Source organism: Bos indicus, chromosome 18 (assembly GCF_029378745.1).
Source record: "Bos indicus isolate NIAB-ARS_2022 breed Sahiwal x Tharparkar chromosome 18, NIAB-ARS_B.indTharparkar_mat_pri_1.0, whole genome shotgun sequence".
Lineage (NCBI taxonomy): Eukaryota > Metazoa > Chordata > Mammalia > Artiodactyla > Bovidae > Bos > Bos indicus.
The window spans coordinates 60199474-60216857 of record NC_091777.1 but is presented as its reverse complement, the minus strand read 5'-3'; the positions used below and the strand labels follow the sequence as shown (position 1 = coordinate 60216857).

General features: G+C 40.0%; 1 protein-coding gene across 5 annotated transcripts in view; it reads left to right on the top strand.

The window, feature by feature from the left end:
- The window catches only part of LOC109571817 (zinc finger protein 665-like), a 64372-nt gene extending 53541 nt beyond the window's left edge, over nucleotides 1-10831 (top strand). For all 5 annotated transcript variants that reach the window (XM_070772284.1, XM_070772283.1, XM_070772285.1 and 2 more), the window contains one exon: nucleotides 5907-10831. In XM_070772284.1, the coding sequence (XP_070628385.1) occupies nucleotides 5907-8443 (2537 nt within the window). In that variant the 3' untranslated portion in view covers nucleotides 8444-10831. The remainder of the gene's footprint in view (nucleotides 1-5906) is intronic.
- The last annotated feature ends 6553 nt before the right edge of the window (nucleotides 10832-17384 follow it).

Here is a 17384-nt window from a genome sequence, read left to right as displayed (position 1 = left end):
CATTTCTGTGTTACTTTTAGTGTTTCTGTTTTGTATTTGCAATGGGTTGGATGGTTGATTGCGGGATGGTCCCTATGGTGGAACTGGTGATCAGTCCCTCTTACAATTCTTGATATATTCTTTGTAGTCATTTACTATCAGATGTATGATTTCCACATATGTTCTCTTTTACTGTTGATTGCCTTTTCAAACTCACTGCACATTAATGCACAGTAGTTTATAATTTGGATATAGTTCAATTTATTAATAATGGTTTTATTTTATGGCCTGTGCTTTTGGTGTTCTATCTGGTAAATCATTTGTGGGTCCAATTGCCAGAAACATTTCCTGCACGTTTACCTCTAGGAGTTTTATGCATATGGGACTTAGGTTTAGGTCTTTGAACCATTTTGAGTTCATTTTTTTTCTATAGTGTAAGATAATGGTCCAAGTAAATTCTTCTTCTGGTGGGTATTCAGTTTTGTCAACATGTCTTGTTTCATAGACTGCTTCCCCCATTTAGTAGTTTTTATACCCTTGGAACATCGTTTGAACATCTCCGCAAGAGGTGTTTTTGTTTTTGTTTTAACCATTCTTTTTAGGTATGGTGCTGCTGCTGCTGCTGCTGCTAAGTCGCGTCAGTCGTGTCTGACTCTGTGCGACCCCTCAGATGGCAGCCCACCAGGCTCCTCTGCCCCTGGGATTCTCCAGGCAAGAACACTGGAGTGGGTTTCCATTTCCTTCTCCAATGCATGCATGCATGCCCAGTTGCTTCAGCTGTGTCCGACTCTGTGTGACCCCATAGACGGCAGCCCACCAGGCTCGTCTGTCCCTGGGTTTCTCCAGGCGAGAATACTGGAGTGGGTTGCCATTGCGTTTTCCACTTTTTAGGTATAGTTACTTTACAATGTTGTGTTTCAGGTATACAGCAGTTTACAAGATACTTAATATAGTTCCCTGAGCTATATCGTAGGTTCTTGTTGTTTATCTATTTTATATATATATATTAGTTTGTATATATTCAGACTCCAATTTATCTCTCCCTTTCCTGCCCCCACCAGCATCCTGCCCTATCCCCTTGGGTATAGTTTGTTTTTTATGCTGATGAGTTTATTTTGTGAATAAGTTCATTTGTATCATTTGTTTCAGTTCAACATATAATATCCTATGATGTTTGTCTTTCTCTGTCTGATTTCACTTAGAATAATCCCTAAGTCTGTCTATATTTCTGCAAAAGGCATTACGTCATTGTGTTTTATGCAGTGGAGGTGGCAACCCACTCCAGTGTTCTTTCCTGAAGAATTTCATGGACAGGGAGTCTCGCAGGCTGCAGGCCATGGGGTCTTAAAGAGTTGGACACGGCTGAGCTACTTTCACTTCACAATATTCCCTTGTATATATGTACCACACATTCTTTATCCCTTTGTCTGTCAGTGAACATTTAGGTTGCTGCCATGTTTTGCCGGGTATAAATAGTGCTGCTAACAACATTGGGGTGCATGTGTCATTTTGAATTAGTTTTCATCCTTTCTGGATATATGCCCAGGATTGGAATTGCTGGTTCATGTGATAGCTCTATTTTTAGTTCTTTATGGAACCTCCATGCTGTTCTCCAAAGTGGCAGTACCAATATATGTTCCTTCCAACAGTGTAGGAGGGTTCTCTTTTCTCCATACCCTCTCAAGCCTTTATTGTTTGTATACTGTTTAATGGTGGTCATTCTGACCAGTGCGAGGTGATACAGTTTTGCGGTTTTGATTTGCGTTCTCTCATAAGTAGAGACGTCAAACATCTTTTCAGGTGACTGTTGGCCATCTGTTTGTCTCCTTTGGAGAAATACCTGTTTTGATCTTCTGCCCAGTTTTTGATTGGGTTGTTTGTTTGTTTTGATATTAAGCTGTATGAAGTGTTTGTATATTTTGGAAATAAATCCCTTATAGATAGCATCATTTGCATCTATAGTCTCCTAGTCCAAAAGTTGTGTTTTTGTTCTTTGCTTGGTTTCCTTTGCTTTGCAGACAGGTTTTGAATTTAATTAGGTCTCATTTGTTTGATTTTGCTTTTATTACCATGACTCTAAGATCCAAAAAAATTTTGCTGACATTTATGTCAGTGTTTTGCATTTGTTTTCCACTATGAATTTTACAGTATCTGGTCTAGTATTTAGATGTTTAATGCATTTTGAGTTTATTTTTGTATGTGGTGTTAGAGAATGTTGTAATTTCATTCTTTTTCATGTAACTATCCATTTATCCCAGCATCACTTATTAAAGAGACTTCTTCATTCTGTATTCTTTCCTCCTTTGTTATAGAATAATTGACTCCAAGTAAATTGGTTTATTTCTGGGTTTTCTATCCTGTTCTACAGATCTAAGTTTCTATTTTGTGCCATTATCATACCACTTCCCTGCTGGCTCAGAGGGTAAAGCATCTGCCTACAATGCAGGAGACCCAGGTTCAATCCCTGGGTCAGGAAGATCTCCTGGAGAAGGAAATGGCAACCCACTTCAGTATTCTTGCCTGGAAAATCCCATGGACAGAACAACCTGGTAGGCTACAGTCCATGGGGTCGCAAAGAGTCAGACACAACTGAGCGACTTCACTTTCACGTTGATGACTGTCAGTTTGTCGTATAGTCTGAACTCAGGGAACATGATTCCTCCAGCTCTGTTCTTCCTTCTCAAGATCGTTTTAGATATCAGAGTCTTTTGTATTTTGGTACAAATTAAGGTTTTCTTTGTTTTATGAAATATGTCATTGTTAATTTGATAAGGGTTACATTGAATATGTCGATTGTCTTGGATAAGATGGTCATTTTGACTGTGTTACTTCTTTCGATCTAAGAACATTGTATATGTTTCCATCTGTTTGTGTCATCTTTGGTATCAGTCATCAGCATCTTATAGTTTATGAGTACAGTTCTTATGACTTTTTAGGTAGGTTTATTCCTTAGAGTTTTATTCTTTTCTCTTAGATGGTGAATGGGATTATTTCATTAATTTCACTTTCTGATATATCATTGTTAGTGTATAGAAGTGCAGCAGTTTTCTATATATTTTGTATCTAGCAAGTTTACTCTGTTCATTGATGAGGTCTAGTAGTCATCTGGTGGCATCTTGGGGATTTTCTGTGTGTAGCATCATAGTGACAGTTTTACTTCTTTCTTATTTTTTTAACTTGAATTCCTTTTTATTTCTTTTTCTTTTCTGATTATTGTGGTTAGGACTTCCAGAAATATGTCCAGCAAAAGTGGCAATGGTAAACATTCTTGTCTTATTCATGTTGTTTAGGGGAATGCTTTCAGTTTTTCCTTATTGAGTATGATAGCTGTGTGTTTGACATATACAGTCTTAATTTTGTTGAGGTAGGGTCCATCTGTGCTGACTTTCTGAAGGGTTTTTTTCATAAATGGCACTTGAATTTTGTCAGAACCTTTTCTGCATCTATTGATGATCATATGGTTTTTAGTCTTCAACTGTTAATGTGATGTATCACACTGATTAACTTATGGCTATTGAGAAATCATGCATCCCTGCAATAAATCCCACTTGAACATGGTATGATCCTTTTATGTATTAGTAACTGTTTGAATCTGCTCTTTTGAACTCAGGGAAGGTCTAGGAGAATGAAGCCTTTTTCTACAAAAAGTCGTTGGATGCCTCCGGAAGGCTTTTGTAACTGGGAAGGTCCTCCAGAGTCAGTTTCAGTCCCTCCTTTTCTTTGATACTCCTCGATCTTGAGATGAACATGTGTGGAAGAAGAAATGAAATAAATGTCCAAAAGAGAGGTTAATCATATTTGGCAGAGGAACCCAGGTTTAGATAGCCTTTTCCTGGATTTTCCTTCTGATTTCTGCTGATAAGATTTTTACACAATATCCTGGAATATTGTGTATGTTTTTCTTGAATATTAGCATTCCATTGTAACTTACAAATTTCACTTTCGATACATTACATTATAAATAGTATAACAGATATTATCCTGCTTTCTCCATATATCACAGTCACTTTTTAAAATCTCTCTTGTTTCTGTCCCATACCCATAGCATAATGCCCATAAACTTGCTGAACCAATTCTTTTCTTTTAAGGTCAGTATATTAGTTTGCGCTCTCAGTTACCTTCACAAAGACATGCGGTCACAAGCTGATATCTGACATAAACCTATGTACCCTATGCTCCACACAGGCCCTTTCTTAGTCCTGACCATTCCTCACGTAGTACCTTGATATAAATGGAAACACTGTTCTCACCTACGACATCCCTCCACCTTTTACATACTCTCACTGTAAAGATCTCTGGTCATTTATTGAACAAGTTTCTCAGGACGTAACCTAAATCACTCTGTGCATCCATGATGACTCACAACCCATTTCGAGATGCGATGGTTCAATAATAGTTAAACAGACTAATTCTGTCTTGTATCTTCCTTGATATTTTCTTTCTACGTTGCTTGTATTTTTTTTTTTTTTATATTTTCTAATCTATTCATTCAGTGGGTGGTCATGTTTACAAATAAGTTTTCTCAGTCTGTAGGTTCAGATTCATATCCTGCTTCTCTTACCACTTTGTGCGCCATTTGGTGTGTCTCCTGCTCTGATTAGAGAAAAACATGTTAATTTACCTCAAGCCTTTTAAAGCAAATTAGTGCTGTCAGTTGGCTTACAGTAGTGCATGTTTTATAGTAAATACTCAAAATTTACTTTTGTTTCAAAAAGGTAATATCTATATTCTGTCATGTTCTTTATGATATGACTTTATCTACATTATATCTTTTTAAACTTTTATTAATTTTTAAATTGAGGGACTATTGCTTTACAAAATTTTGTTTTCTATCAGACCTCAACTACATTATATCTTGTATGCTTTTCACTTGCAACATTTTTCAGCAATATTGTGTCTGACCCTAGTCAATAAATACACAAAGCATTCACTTTTTATTTATTATATTTTGGTGCCATTAAACCAGGTAATTAAGAATAGTGCATGGCTAGAGAGAAGCCTTCCTTGGTGGCTCAGTGGTAAAGAATTCACCTACCAATGCAGAAGATGCAGGTTTGATCCCTAAATCAGGAAGATCCCATGGAGAAGGAAATGGCAACCCACTCCATTATTCCTGCCTGGGAAATCCCATGGACATGGGAGTCCGGTGGGCTACAGTCCACGGGGTCGCAAAGAGTCAAATACAACTGAGTGACTGAACAACAACATAGGTAGGGATTGCTTTGGTTATTGACTGTTAGAAAACTGGTGAATATTTTATGTCTTAATGTATATGTCATGTACAGATGATGGTCTTTTAGCGTGTATTTTGCAATACAGCTGACACATACTACTTGTTAATATTGGAAAATGCCTTTTCTTTTTGGGTACGTAGTTCTATAGCAGATTTAGAAAACTGCTGTTTCCAAAAATTGTTTTAGTCATATTCTTCATTTTCTCATTTGTTTTCAATTGTAAACAAACAATTATCAATAGTTAATTATTAATTGGGTAAGCTTGGTTTTGGATTATTTACTGTTACAATATATTATATATTGTTTAGAATTTATTAATGTACAGTAAGTATGCAGAATACAATGATAGTGTAATATTTTTCTTTTCAATTTGAGACAACTGTTGTTTTATACGTTCCTAGGTTTCCTGGTAGAAAAATACTGTGCTTTTGATAGTTGGCCTAAAATTGTGCAACGTGAGTGTGTTTCACATATGATTTTTAAAACTAGGCTACCTTAACGGTGAATTTATATTATCATGCTTTCTTAAGTTAAGAATTCTATTCCTTTAGTGTTTCTAAAAACTTAAGGTCATCATTGTGGTGTTTCACAACTTGGTATAAGTATTACTTCTGGTGTAATATATATTCAACATGAAGGATTTGTTTTTGAATTATTCTGAGCAGGATACCTCTGGTTCTTTTTATCTTGTAGATATCTCTCCTACACATGTGATCAAGCATTTACAACCCAAAGCGAACAGTGATAAACGAGAAATATTCCAAACATTGATGCTGGGAAGACCTGAAAGCTGTGATATCAAACATTTTCATCTTTGGGAAAGTCAGGAAAATACGTGTGACTTTGAGTGTCAGGGGAGAGATGACAAAAGAAGTTACAAAGGAACATCTGTAAGCCTTAATGGAAATGTGCCTGATGGAATAGATTCACATGATGGAAAGGATGCAGGAATCAAGCTGTTTGGAAGTAGGCTTGGATTTAACTTTCAGGATAAACTGCAGATATTTCAAACTGGTGGGATAATTTCTGAATATAATGAAGTTGAGAGGTCTGTCAACAACAGTTTCTCATTTTCACCACTTCAAAGAATTCCTCCTTGTGCCCAAACCAGTGTTTCTAATATATATGGGAATGACTTTATGAATCCTTCAGTAGTAACGCAAGACCTCAGAGCACACAGGGAAAAACCTTACAAATGTGATGAGTGTGGCAAGGCCTTTCTTGTAAAGTCAATCCTTTTAAGTCATCAGACAGTTCATACTGGAGAGAAACCTTACAAATGTGATGACTGTGGCAAGGCCTTTCATGCAAAGTCAAGCCTTTTAAGGCATCAGACAATTCATACCGGACAGAAACCTTACAAATGTGATGAGTGTGGCAAGGTCTTTCGTGCAAAGTCAAAACTTTTAACTCATCAGACAATTCATACTGGACAGAAACCTTACAAATGTGATGAGTGTGGCAAGGCCTTTCATACAAAATCAGCCCTTTTGACTCATCAGACCATTCATACCGGAGAGAAACCTTACAAATGCGATGAATGTGGCAAGGCCTTTCGTGTAAAGTCAATGCTTTTGAGTCATCAGACAATTCATACTGGACAAAAACCTTACAAATGTGATGAGTGTGGCAAGGCCTTTCGTGTAAAGTCAAGCCTTTTAAGGCATCAGACAATTCATACTGGAGAGAGACCTTATAAATGTGATGAGTGTGGCAAGTTCTTTCGTGCAAAGTCAAAACTTTTAACTCATCAGACAAGTCATACTGGACAGAAACCTTACAAATGTGATGACTGTGGCAAGGCCTTTCATGCAAAGTCAGCCCTTTTAACTCATCAGACAATTCATACCAGAGAGAAACCTTACAAATGTGATGAGTGTGGCAGGGCCTTTCATGCAAAGTCAAAACTTTTAACTCATCAGACAATTCATACTGGAGAGAAACCTTATAAATGTGATGAGTGTGGCAAGGCTTTTCGTTTAAAGTCATTCCTTTTAAGTCATCAGACAGTTCATACTGGAGAGAAACCTTACAAATGTGATGAGTGTGGCAAGGCCTTTGCTGACAGCTCATATTTCAGGAAACATCAGAAAATTCATACAGGACAGAAATTATTTAAATGTCATATATGTGACAAAGTCTTCAGCCGAAAAGCATACCTTGCTGGTCATCAGAGCGTTCATTCTGGGGAGAAACCTTACAAATGTGATGAGTGTGGCAAGGCCTTTCTTGTAAAGTCAATCCTTTTGAGTCATCAGAGAGTTCATACTGGAGAGAAACCTTACAAATGTGGTGAGTGTGGCAAGGCCTTTACTGACAGGTCACAGCTAAGGAGACATCAGAAAATTCATACAGGACAGAAATTATTTAAATGTGATATATGTGACAAAGTCTTCATCCGAAGTGAACACCTTGCTGGTCATCAGAGGGTTCATTCTGGAGAGAAACCTTACAAATGTGATGAGTGTGGCAAGGCCTTTCGTGTAAAGTCAATCCTTTTAATTCATCAGACCGTTCATACTGGAGAGAAACCTTACAAATGTGATGAGTGTGGCAAGGCCTTTACTGACAGGTCACACCTCAGGAGACATCAGAAAATTCATACAGGACAGAAGTTATTTAAATGTGATATATGTGACAAAGTGTTCAGGCGAAGTAAACAGCTTGTTGGTCATCAGAGTGTTCATTCTGGAGAGAAACCTTACAAATGTGATGAGTGTGGCAAGGCTTTTCGTGTAAAGTCAACCCTTTTAAGGCATCAGACAGTTCATACTGGAGAGAAACCTTACAAATGTGATGAGTGTGATAAGGCCTTTCGTGTAAAGTCAATGCTTTTAAGTCATCAGACAGTTCATACTGGACAGAAACCTTACAAATGTGATGAGTGTGGCAAGGCCTTTCGTGTAAAGCCAATCCTTTTAAGGCATCAGACAGTTCATACTGGAGAGAAACCTTACAAATGTGATGAGTGTGGCAAGGTCTTTCGTGTAAAGTCATTCCTTTTAAGTCATCAGACAATTCATACTGGACAGAAACCTTACAAATGTGATGAGTGTGGCAAGGCCTTTCGTGTAAAGTCAAGCCTTTTAAGGCATCAGACAGTTCATACTGGAGAGAAACCTTACAAATGTGATGAGTGTGGTAAGGCCTTTACTGACAGGTCACAACTCAGGAGACATCAGAAAATTCGTACAGGACAGAATTTATTTAAATGTGATATATGTGACTAAGTCTTCAGGCAAAGTGAACAGCTTGCTGGTCATCAGAGTGTTCATTCTGGAGAGAAACCTTACAAATGTAATGAGTATTGCAAGCATTTTAGTCAACCTTCACAGTTCTTAAGTCATAAGAGATTACATACTGGAGAGAAACCTTACAATGTGATGAATGTGGCAAGGCCTTTCATGTAAAGTCAATCCTTTTAAGTCATTGGACAGTTCATAGTGGAGAGAAACATTACAAATGTCATGAGTGTGGCAAGGCCTTTACTGACAGCCCAAACCTCGGGAGACATCAGAAAATTCATACAGGACAGAAATTATTTAAATGTGATATATGTGACAAAGTCTTCAGCCGAAGTTAACACCTTGCTGGGCATCAGAGCGTTCATTTGGAGAGAGACCTTACAAATGTAATGAGTATTACAAGCATTTTAGTCAACCTTCACAGTTCATAAGTCATAAGAGATTACATACTGGAGAGAAGACTTACAAATGTGATGAGTGTGGCAAGGCCTTTCATGCAATGTTAACCCTTTTAACTCATCAGACAGTTCATACTGGTAAGAAAGCTTACAAATGTGATGAGTGTGGAAAAGTCTTTGGTCAAAAACCACATCTTTGACTTCACTGGAGAGTTCATACTGGAGAGAGACCTTTCAGATGTGATGAGTGTGGCAAGTTCTTCAGTCGAAATTCACACCTTACAAGTCATCGCAGAATACATATAGTGAAACCTTACAAATGTTTCAAGTGTGGAAAATCCTTTACTCAGGTCTCAGCACTCACTAAACATCAGAAAATCCATACATGAGGGAAACGTATGTGAATGTGGTATATGGTAGAAGTCTTCAAAATTCATACCCTACTGTTAGTCAGAGAATTGATACTCCTGAGCAACCATACAAATATCATGAATGTGGCAACATCTTAGGCTTCATGAGAAAATTCATACTGGATAGAAGCCAGATATGTATGTATTTATTAGGTCTTTAGAACATGAATTCATTCTAGAAAGATTCCTCACCAATTTCACAAGTGTAAGAAAAGAAAAAAAAAAAAAATACTATCCTCACAGCTCAACATCTTGCCAGTAATATCAGAGTATTTATCCTGGAGAAAACACACAGCAATGTAATGTGTGTGGCAGGGATCTTACCCAAAAGTCACAAGATAGGAACATAGTGGAGCCATACTTCCCAGACTCAGTGGTTGTGGCAAATCCTTTACCTTTTTCACTATATGTATTCTCTGATGACTTTATTTCAGGTACTGAGCAACTGCGGTAAGTCCATATTTGAAAAGAAGCTATAGCGATCTTTTCATGTAAAATAAACCTGAATTCTAACTCCTCAGAGATTATTCTTTGGGACAGTAGTCCACCATCTTTTTGGTCTCCTGACTTTCTGAATAAAGTCACTATTCCTTGCCCAACAAGTAGTCTCTCAGTTGATTGGCCTGTTGTGTAGTGCTGGGAGCCACCACGGGAGATCCCACCCATGACAAAGGTCATGAGAAGACCTGACAGGAAAGGTGGGTCAGGACTCGAGGGACCTCGTGGACCTGCTCGAGCATCTACCCCCCCAAAACCAGAATCTGTCTGTCTTACTATTTTATGACTCTCACCAACCCCTCTGACATTAACGGGGTCTATCCCCACCACCTTTCTCTGAAAGAAATCAACTTAGAGCTCTAGTTACTAAGTCTCCTGGGCACAATAGGAGTGTTTCTGTCCAAGCCCTTGGATGGCTTTCTAACTTGCCTGGCAGGTTTTTCCGGACTCTTACAACTACGTATGTAATTGTTTACAACCTCCCAACCATGAGAGGCATGGAAAGCTTAAGACATTCTAACAGTATAGAGCATTTCGGGGAGTTAAAAATTATTAGAATAGAACTGATGAAGGAAATCATTGTTGAGCCAATGCTTGCTGCCAAGTTTCCATATCCCTTACCCACTGTGTCCCTGGGAGTATATTAATGAATATAGTTTTAATATAGAAAAAATAAGTAGTAGCCTTGATGTTAACTGTAGGCCTTTGAGTTAATAAATTCTTTCCTTGTTATAGCCCACTGCACCTTTGCCCTATAGAAATGCAACTTTATCTAGTGCTTTCAGGGAGTGGTGCCAAACTTCAGAAAAATCACCTTTAGAGAAAATAAGTTTTCTGGTTGACTAACCTTTATCAGAGGAAAAATGTTAACAGGCCTCCTGCTCAGAAGATGATGTAAATCACCTAAAGCCTATGTATATGATAAGTTCGCAGAAAGAAAGCCTGGTCTCAATAAGGGTCAAGGACTGCTGATCCTGCATGACTCTGTATCTTCCATTATCCTCTATGTATAACTAAGGGTGTGAAAGCTTCTTTTAAAAATAAAGTTTCGGGCCTTGTTCACCGAAGCTTTGTCTCCCCGTGTCATTCTTTTTTTCTTTTTCTCTCTCTTTCAGGATGACTCTTTGGAGCACAGGGACCCTCTGAGTTCACTTAACTGCCCGGGCTTCTAAGATTCTATTAGGAAGGCGCCTAGCGTCTTCGGGGGAGGGGATGCCCTGCATCTTCACCCCACCGAGAGGGCGCCTGTGGCCTCCGTGAACAGAGCAAGTCCGGTGTCATGGACTTTATTGGCTTTCTGTGTAAACCAAGGAAGATTACGCCTCTTTTTCTCCCCTTTATCTTTCCTCTTTTGCTGACGCCATTCCTCCTGAAGGTATCCCTGGATCCTGCTGGGGCTGGACCCTGGTAAGTGGTGCCCGGAACAAGCACCTGAAGGGTAAGTCTCCCCCATTGTGCCGTTTTTCGGACGGCTAGGACCCCACACAGGGTGTCGCGAACATCCCTGCATAAGATAGGTAGGGTGGATGGAGTGGGAAGTGGGTTCTTTTCATGTAGAGAGAAGCGAAAAAGACAGAAATTTCTGACGTGGGTAACAATGAGTCAAAAGAATGACAACTTTTTTTAGGAGTAATCTTGCAACTGTTAAAAGAGGAATTAAGGTTAAGAAAGCTAGTGTTCAATCTTTTTTTACATTTGTACAAGAGCAATGTCCTTGGTTTCCAGAAGAGGGCTCTGTTAACCTAGACACCTGGGAAAAAGTAGGGAAACAGTTAAAAACTTATTACACTTTGCATGGCCCAGAAAAGGTCCCTACTGACACCTTTTCTCTATGGAATATTATTAGAGATGCTTTAGATCCAGCTCACGAATCTGAAAAGGTACATGTTAAAGAGGAAAGTAAAGATGAAGAGGCTATACTTAGCTATCAACAATTAAGGGCCACGTTAGCTGCCATGGACACCGATCATCATACTGAAAATAGGGATGAAAAGAAAGATCAGCTTTCCCTTAAGATGAGGAAGATTTAGAGGAAACAGCAGCTCAATACCATTCTGATGAGGATTGGCCCCTTTTAGCTAAGGATGCTCCTAAGAGCTTAAGAGAAACATCTCCAGTCAGACCATCTATAAGGTTTAAACACCAGACAGTTAAAGGATCTCCGGAACAGGAGAGGAGAAACATGGGCTCCCGTCCCCCCATGCCTCCCCCCCTTTATGGGGGTAAGGGGCCTCCACTAGGAGTTCCCTGGAGGAGGGTTCTTTCTGGCCCCGAGGATGAATTTGATCCCCACCTTGAGGCTTGTTTTCCCGTAATGTTTGAGGAATGGGATGGGGGAGAGGTCTCCTCCTGGGAACCCCTTCCAATGAAACTAATTAAAGAACTTAAACAGGCTTGTGCCTTATATGGGGCTACAGCCCCGAATACTTTAACATTGTTAGAAGCCTTGACGGCCAGATGGATGATACCTCATGACTGGAAAACAATTGCTAAGGCTTGTCTATCTGGAGAGCAATATATACTCTGGAGAACTGAATACGAAGATCTTGCCCAAAAGCAGGCTGATGCTAACGGCAGATATGGCCCAAGACATATTGTAAAGGAAATGTTGGTAGGAATTGGTGAATTTGGAACACTTGGAGATCAGATGGGTTTAGACAAAAGGGCTTTAGAACAGGTAACAGCCTTCGCCATTGGGGCCTGGCGATTATTGCCTCAAGGAAAAGAATCAACCTCTTCCTTTTCAAACGTTAAACAAAAACCAGAAGAGCCATATGAGGACTTTATGTCACGACTTATGGAGGGAGTTCACAGAGTAATTTCTAGTAATGAGGCAGCTAGTATATTGGTAAAACAACTGGCATTTGAAAATGCTAATTCTACCTGCCAGGCCATCCTACGTCCTATAAAAAAATCTGGGGAAATAGGAGATTACATCAGGCAATGTGTAGATGTAGGACTAGCAATGATGCAGGGTGTTGCCATAGCTGTAGCCATAAAAGGAGATTCTTATCAACAGACAGTTCAATCCTTTTTTACAGGCCAGAATAACCCATCAAAGAATTATTCCAGTAATCAAGGCTGGAATGCTGGCTTGTCCAAAGCCTGCTTTTCTTGTGGCCGGGAGGGGCACTTTATGCACGCTTGCCCCCCAAAAAACAGCTGATTCTTCTCTGTCAAATCCTGCCTCCACGGCTGTGACTCCTAATCTCCCTAAGGTTCCTTGCCCTTGTTGTCAGAAGGGATATCACTGGGCAAAGGACTGCAGATCAAAGTTCCATAAAAACAGAACCTTGCTAGTTCCTGACCAGCAGTCAGGAAACCGGTAGAGGGGCCAGCCTCAGGCCCCGACAACGACTGGGGCAACAACACTACACCCATTCAAACCCTTCGTCCCATCACAGAGCTCATCAGAGCAACCCCAGGCAGCGCAGGACTAAACCTCACTTCTACCACCTCAACAATATTAACACCAGATAGCCCTACTATAAAAATCCCTACAAGGGTTAAAGGCCCATTACTGACAAGCTTGGTAGGAATTATAGTAGGCAGAAGCTCCTCAGCCATGCAAGGACTTAACAATTATCCCTGGAGTGATCGATTCAGATTATACAGGAGAGATTCAGATAATGATTTCACCCCCGACTAAAACTACACAGATTCATCAAGGACAAAGAATAGCTCAACTTTTACTTTTGCCTTATCACACTGCCATAGGGCACACTGCTACTCAAAGTGAGAGGCAAGAGAAAGGATTTGGGTCCAGTGATATGTTTTTCTGGGTGACAGAAATTACTCAGAAACGCCCTATGAAAACTATCTTGGTTAGTGGCAGGTCTATTGTGGGACTGTGAGACACAGGAGCAGATGTTTCTTGTATTGCAGGGAAGGACTGGCCCAGCTCCTGGCCAACACATACTACTGAAAACGAGTTGGTGGGATTAGGGAGAGCCCCCACAGTAGTAAGAGTGCAAAAATGTTAGATTGGCAGATTGAAGACACCCATGGAACTTTTCAACCTTATATAGTTCCCTCACTTCCTTTTACCCTGTGGGGAAGAGATGTTTTGTCTCAAATGGGAGTGCTACTTTACAGCCCCGATGATAAAGTGATCTCCCAAATGCTCCATATGGGCTATGATCCATCAAAAGGATTAGGCAAACAACAGACAGGAATAATTGAACCAATTTGCCCAACTCCTTGACAGCAACGTACTGGATTGGGGTATCCAAATATATAATGGAGGCCAGAAAATTGTTGGGCATATTTCCCAGATCTTCCGACCTTCCAGGTAGTTACTTGAAACAGTGACCCTCTACGGGTCTACACAAACCAGCCTCACCTTTTGGGAAGATCATATGCTTCCTATACAAAGGATCAATACCCTATTAATTTCAATTATACCTTTAGGGCATTGACAGACGATCTTCCTGTTAGCTTTAACTTCCACTTTGGTCATACAGGAAGCTTTATTACTCCTACCAAAGAAGGATGTATTGGAGCCTCTAAAAAAGCAATTCTGACAGATTCCCCAAACTTAAAATTTGCATTTAAAAGGGATCGGTCAGTTGGATATTACAAACTCGTATGCCCAGGGTCCTTGACCCCCATAAAACCTTGTTCCTCAAAGCTCCACCAGAATATCCAAATTGTGATAATGTTGTTCCCTCAAATGTCATATGGAACACCATAGATGGTCCTTAGGGTATCCGATTTGGAAATCTTGTACTTATAATTCGAGAATTGATTACAGAATCCTGGGAGGCGGAAATTATACAATTCAGGACTGGAGCAACCCAAATCCAGGTCAGGACCCAATATCCAATGATGAGTTTACCGGCAGATTGGACAATTGGAAAGAATATTCAGTTCCTTGGCCATTAGCCACCAGTAGATGGCATCATAATCAACTTCTTCCTCCTATGTTTTCCTATACGGCTAAGGGCAAAACTTATTGGCAACCAGAAATTTGGAGAGCTCTTGCCGCTACTGCCCCTATTAATTTAACCTGGCCAGAAAATAATTCTACTTACTTTTTTTTTAAGAGTAGAGGATGCACGAGCATTGGCTGCGCTTTGCTGGAGCAGCCATGAAGAGATAACCCCAAGGTAAGAGAAACCCGAGTAAGATGGTAGGTGTTGCAAGAGGGCATCAGAGGGCAGACACACTGAAACCATACTCACAGAAAACTAGTCAATCTAATCACACTAGGATCACAGCCTTGTCTAACTCAATGAAACTAAGCCATGCCCATGGGGCAACCCAAAATGGGCGGGTCATGGTGGAGAGATCTGACAGAATGTGGTCCACTGGAGAAGGGAATGGCAAACCAGTTCAGTATTCTTGCCTTGAGAACCCCATGAACAGTATGAAAAGGCAAAATGATAGGATACTGAAAGAGAAACTCGCCAGGTCAGTAAGTGCCCAATATGCTACTGGAGATCAGTGGAGAAATAACTCCAGAAAGAATGAAGGGATGGAGCCAAAGCAAAAAGAATACCCAGCTGTGGATGTGACTGGTGATAGAAGCAAGGTCCAATGCTGTAAAGAGCAATATTGCATAGGAACCTGCAATGTCAGGTCCATGAATCAAGGCAAATTGGAAGTGGTCAAACAAGAGATGGCAAGAGTGAATGTCGACATTCTAGGAATCAGCGAACTGAAATGGACTGGAATGGGTGAATTTAACTCAGATGACCATTATATCTACTACTGTGGGCAGGAATCCTTCAGAAGATATGGAGTAGCCATCATGGTCAACAAAAGAGTCCGAAATGCACTACTTGGATGGAATCTCAAAAACGACAGAATGATCTCTGTTTGTTTCCAAGGCAAACCATTCAATATCACAGTAATCCAAGTCTACGCCCCAACCAGTAATGCTGAAGAAACTGAAGTTGAACGGTTCTATGAAGACCTACAAGACCTTTTAGAACTAACACCCAAAAAAGATGTCCTTTTCATTATAGGGGACTGGAATGCAAAAGTAGAAAGTCAAGAAACACCTGAAGTAACAGGCAACATTGGCCTTGGAATACGGAATGAAGCAGGGTAAAGACTAATAGAGTTTTGCCAAGAAAATGCACTGGTCATAACAAACACCCTCTTCCTACAACACAAGAGAAGACTCTACATGATTTCAGATGGTCAACACTGAAATCAGATTAATCATATTCTTTGCAGCCAAAGATGGAGAAGCTCTATAGAGTCAGCAAAAACAAGACCAGGAGCTGACTGTGGCTCAGACCATGAACTCCTTATTGCCAAATTCAGACTTAAATTGAAGAAAGTAGGGAAAACCACTAGACCATTCAGGTGTGACCTAAATCAAATCCCTTGTGATTATACAGTGGAAGTGAGAAATAGATTTAAGGGCCCAGATCTGATAGATAGAGTGCCTGATGAACTATGGAATGAGGTTCCTGACATTGTACAGGAGACAGGGATCAAGACTATCTCCATGGAAAAGTAATGCAAAAAAGTAAAATGGCTGTCTGAGGATGCCTTACAAATAGCTGTGAAAAGAAGAGAAGTCAAAAGCAAAGGAGAAAAGGAAAGATATAAACATCTGAATGCAGAGTTCCAAAGAATAGCAAGAAGAGATAAGAAAGCCTTCTTCAGCGATCAATGCAAAGAAAGAGGAAAGCAACAGAATGGGAAAGACTAGAGATCTGTTCAAGAAAATCAGAGATACCAAAGGAATATTTCATGCAAAGATGGGCTCGATAAAGGACAGAAATAGTATGGACCTAACAGAAGCAAAAGATATTAAGAAGAGATGGCAAGAATACACCGAAGAACTGTACAAAAAAGATCTTCACGATGCAGATAATCACGATGGTGTGATCACTGACCTAGAGCCAGACATCCTGGAATGTGAAGTCAAATGGGCCTTAGAAAGCATCACTACGAACAAAGCTAGTGGAGGTGATAGAATTCCAGTTGAGCTATTCCAAATCCTGAAAGATGATGCTGTGAAAGTGCTGCACTCAATATGCCATCACATTTGGAAAACTCAGCAGTGGCCACAGGACTGGAAAAGGTCAGTTTTCATTCCAATCCCAAAGAAAGGCAATGCCAAAGAATGCTCAAACTACCGCACAATTGCACTCATCTCACACGCTAGTAAAGTAATGCTCAAAATTCTCCAAGCCAGGCTTCAGCAATATGTGAACCGTGAACTTCCTGATGTTCAAGCTGATTTTAGAAAAGGCAGAGGAACCAGAGATCAAATTGCCAACATCCGCTGGATCATGGGAAAAGCAAGAGAGTTCCAGAAAAACATCTATTTCTGCTTTATTGACTATGCCAAAGCCTTTGACTGTGTGGATCACAATAAACTGTGGAAAGTTCTGAAAGAGATGGGAATACCAGACCACCTGATCTGCCTCTTGAGAAATTTGTATGCAGGTCAGGAAGCAACAGTTAGAAGTGGACATGGAACAACCGACTGGTTCCAAATAGGAAAAGGATTACGTCAAGGCTGTATATTGTCACTCTGCTTATTTAACTTATATCCAGAGTACATCATGAGAAACGCTGGGCTGGAAAAAGCACAAACTGGAATCAAGATTGCTGGGAGAAATATCAATAACCTCAGATATGCAGATGACACCACCC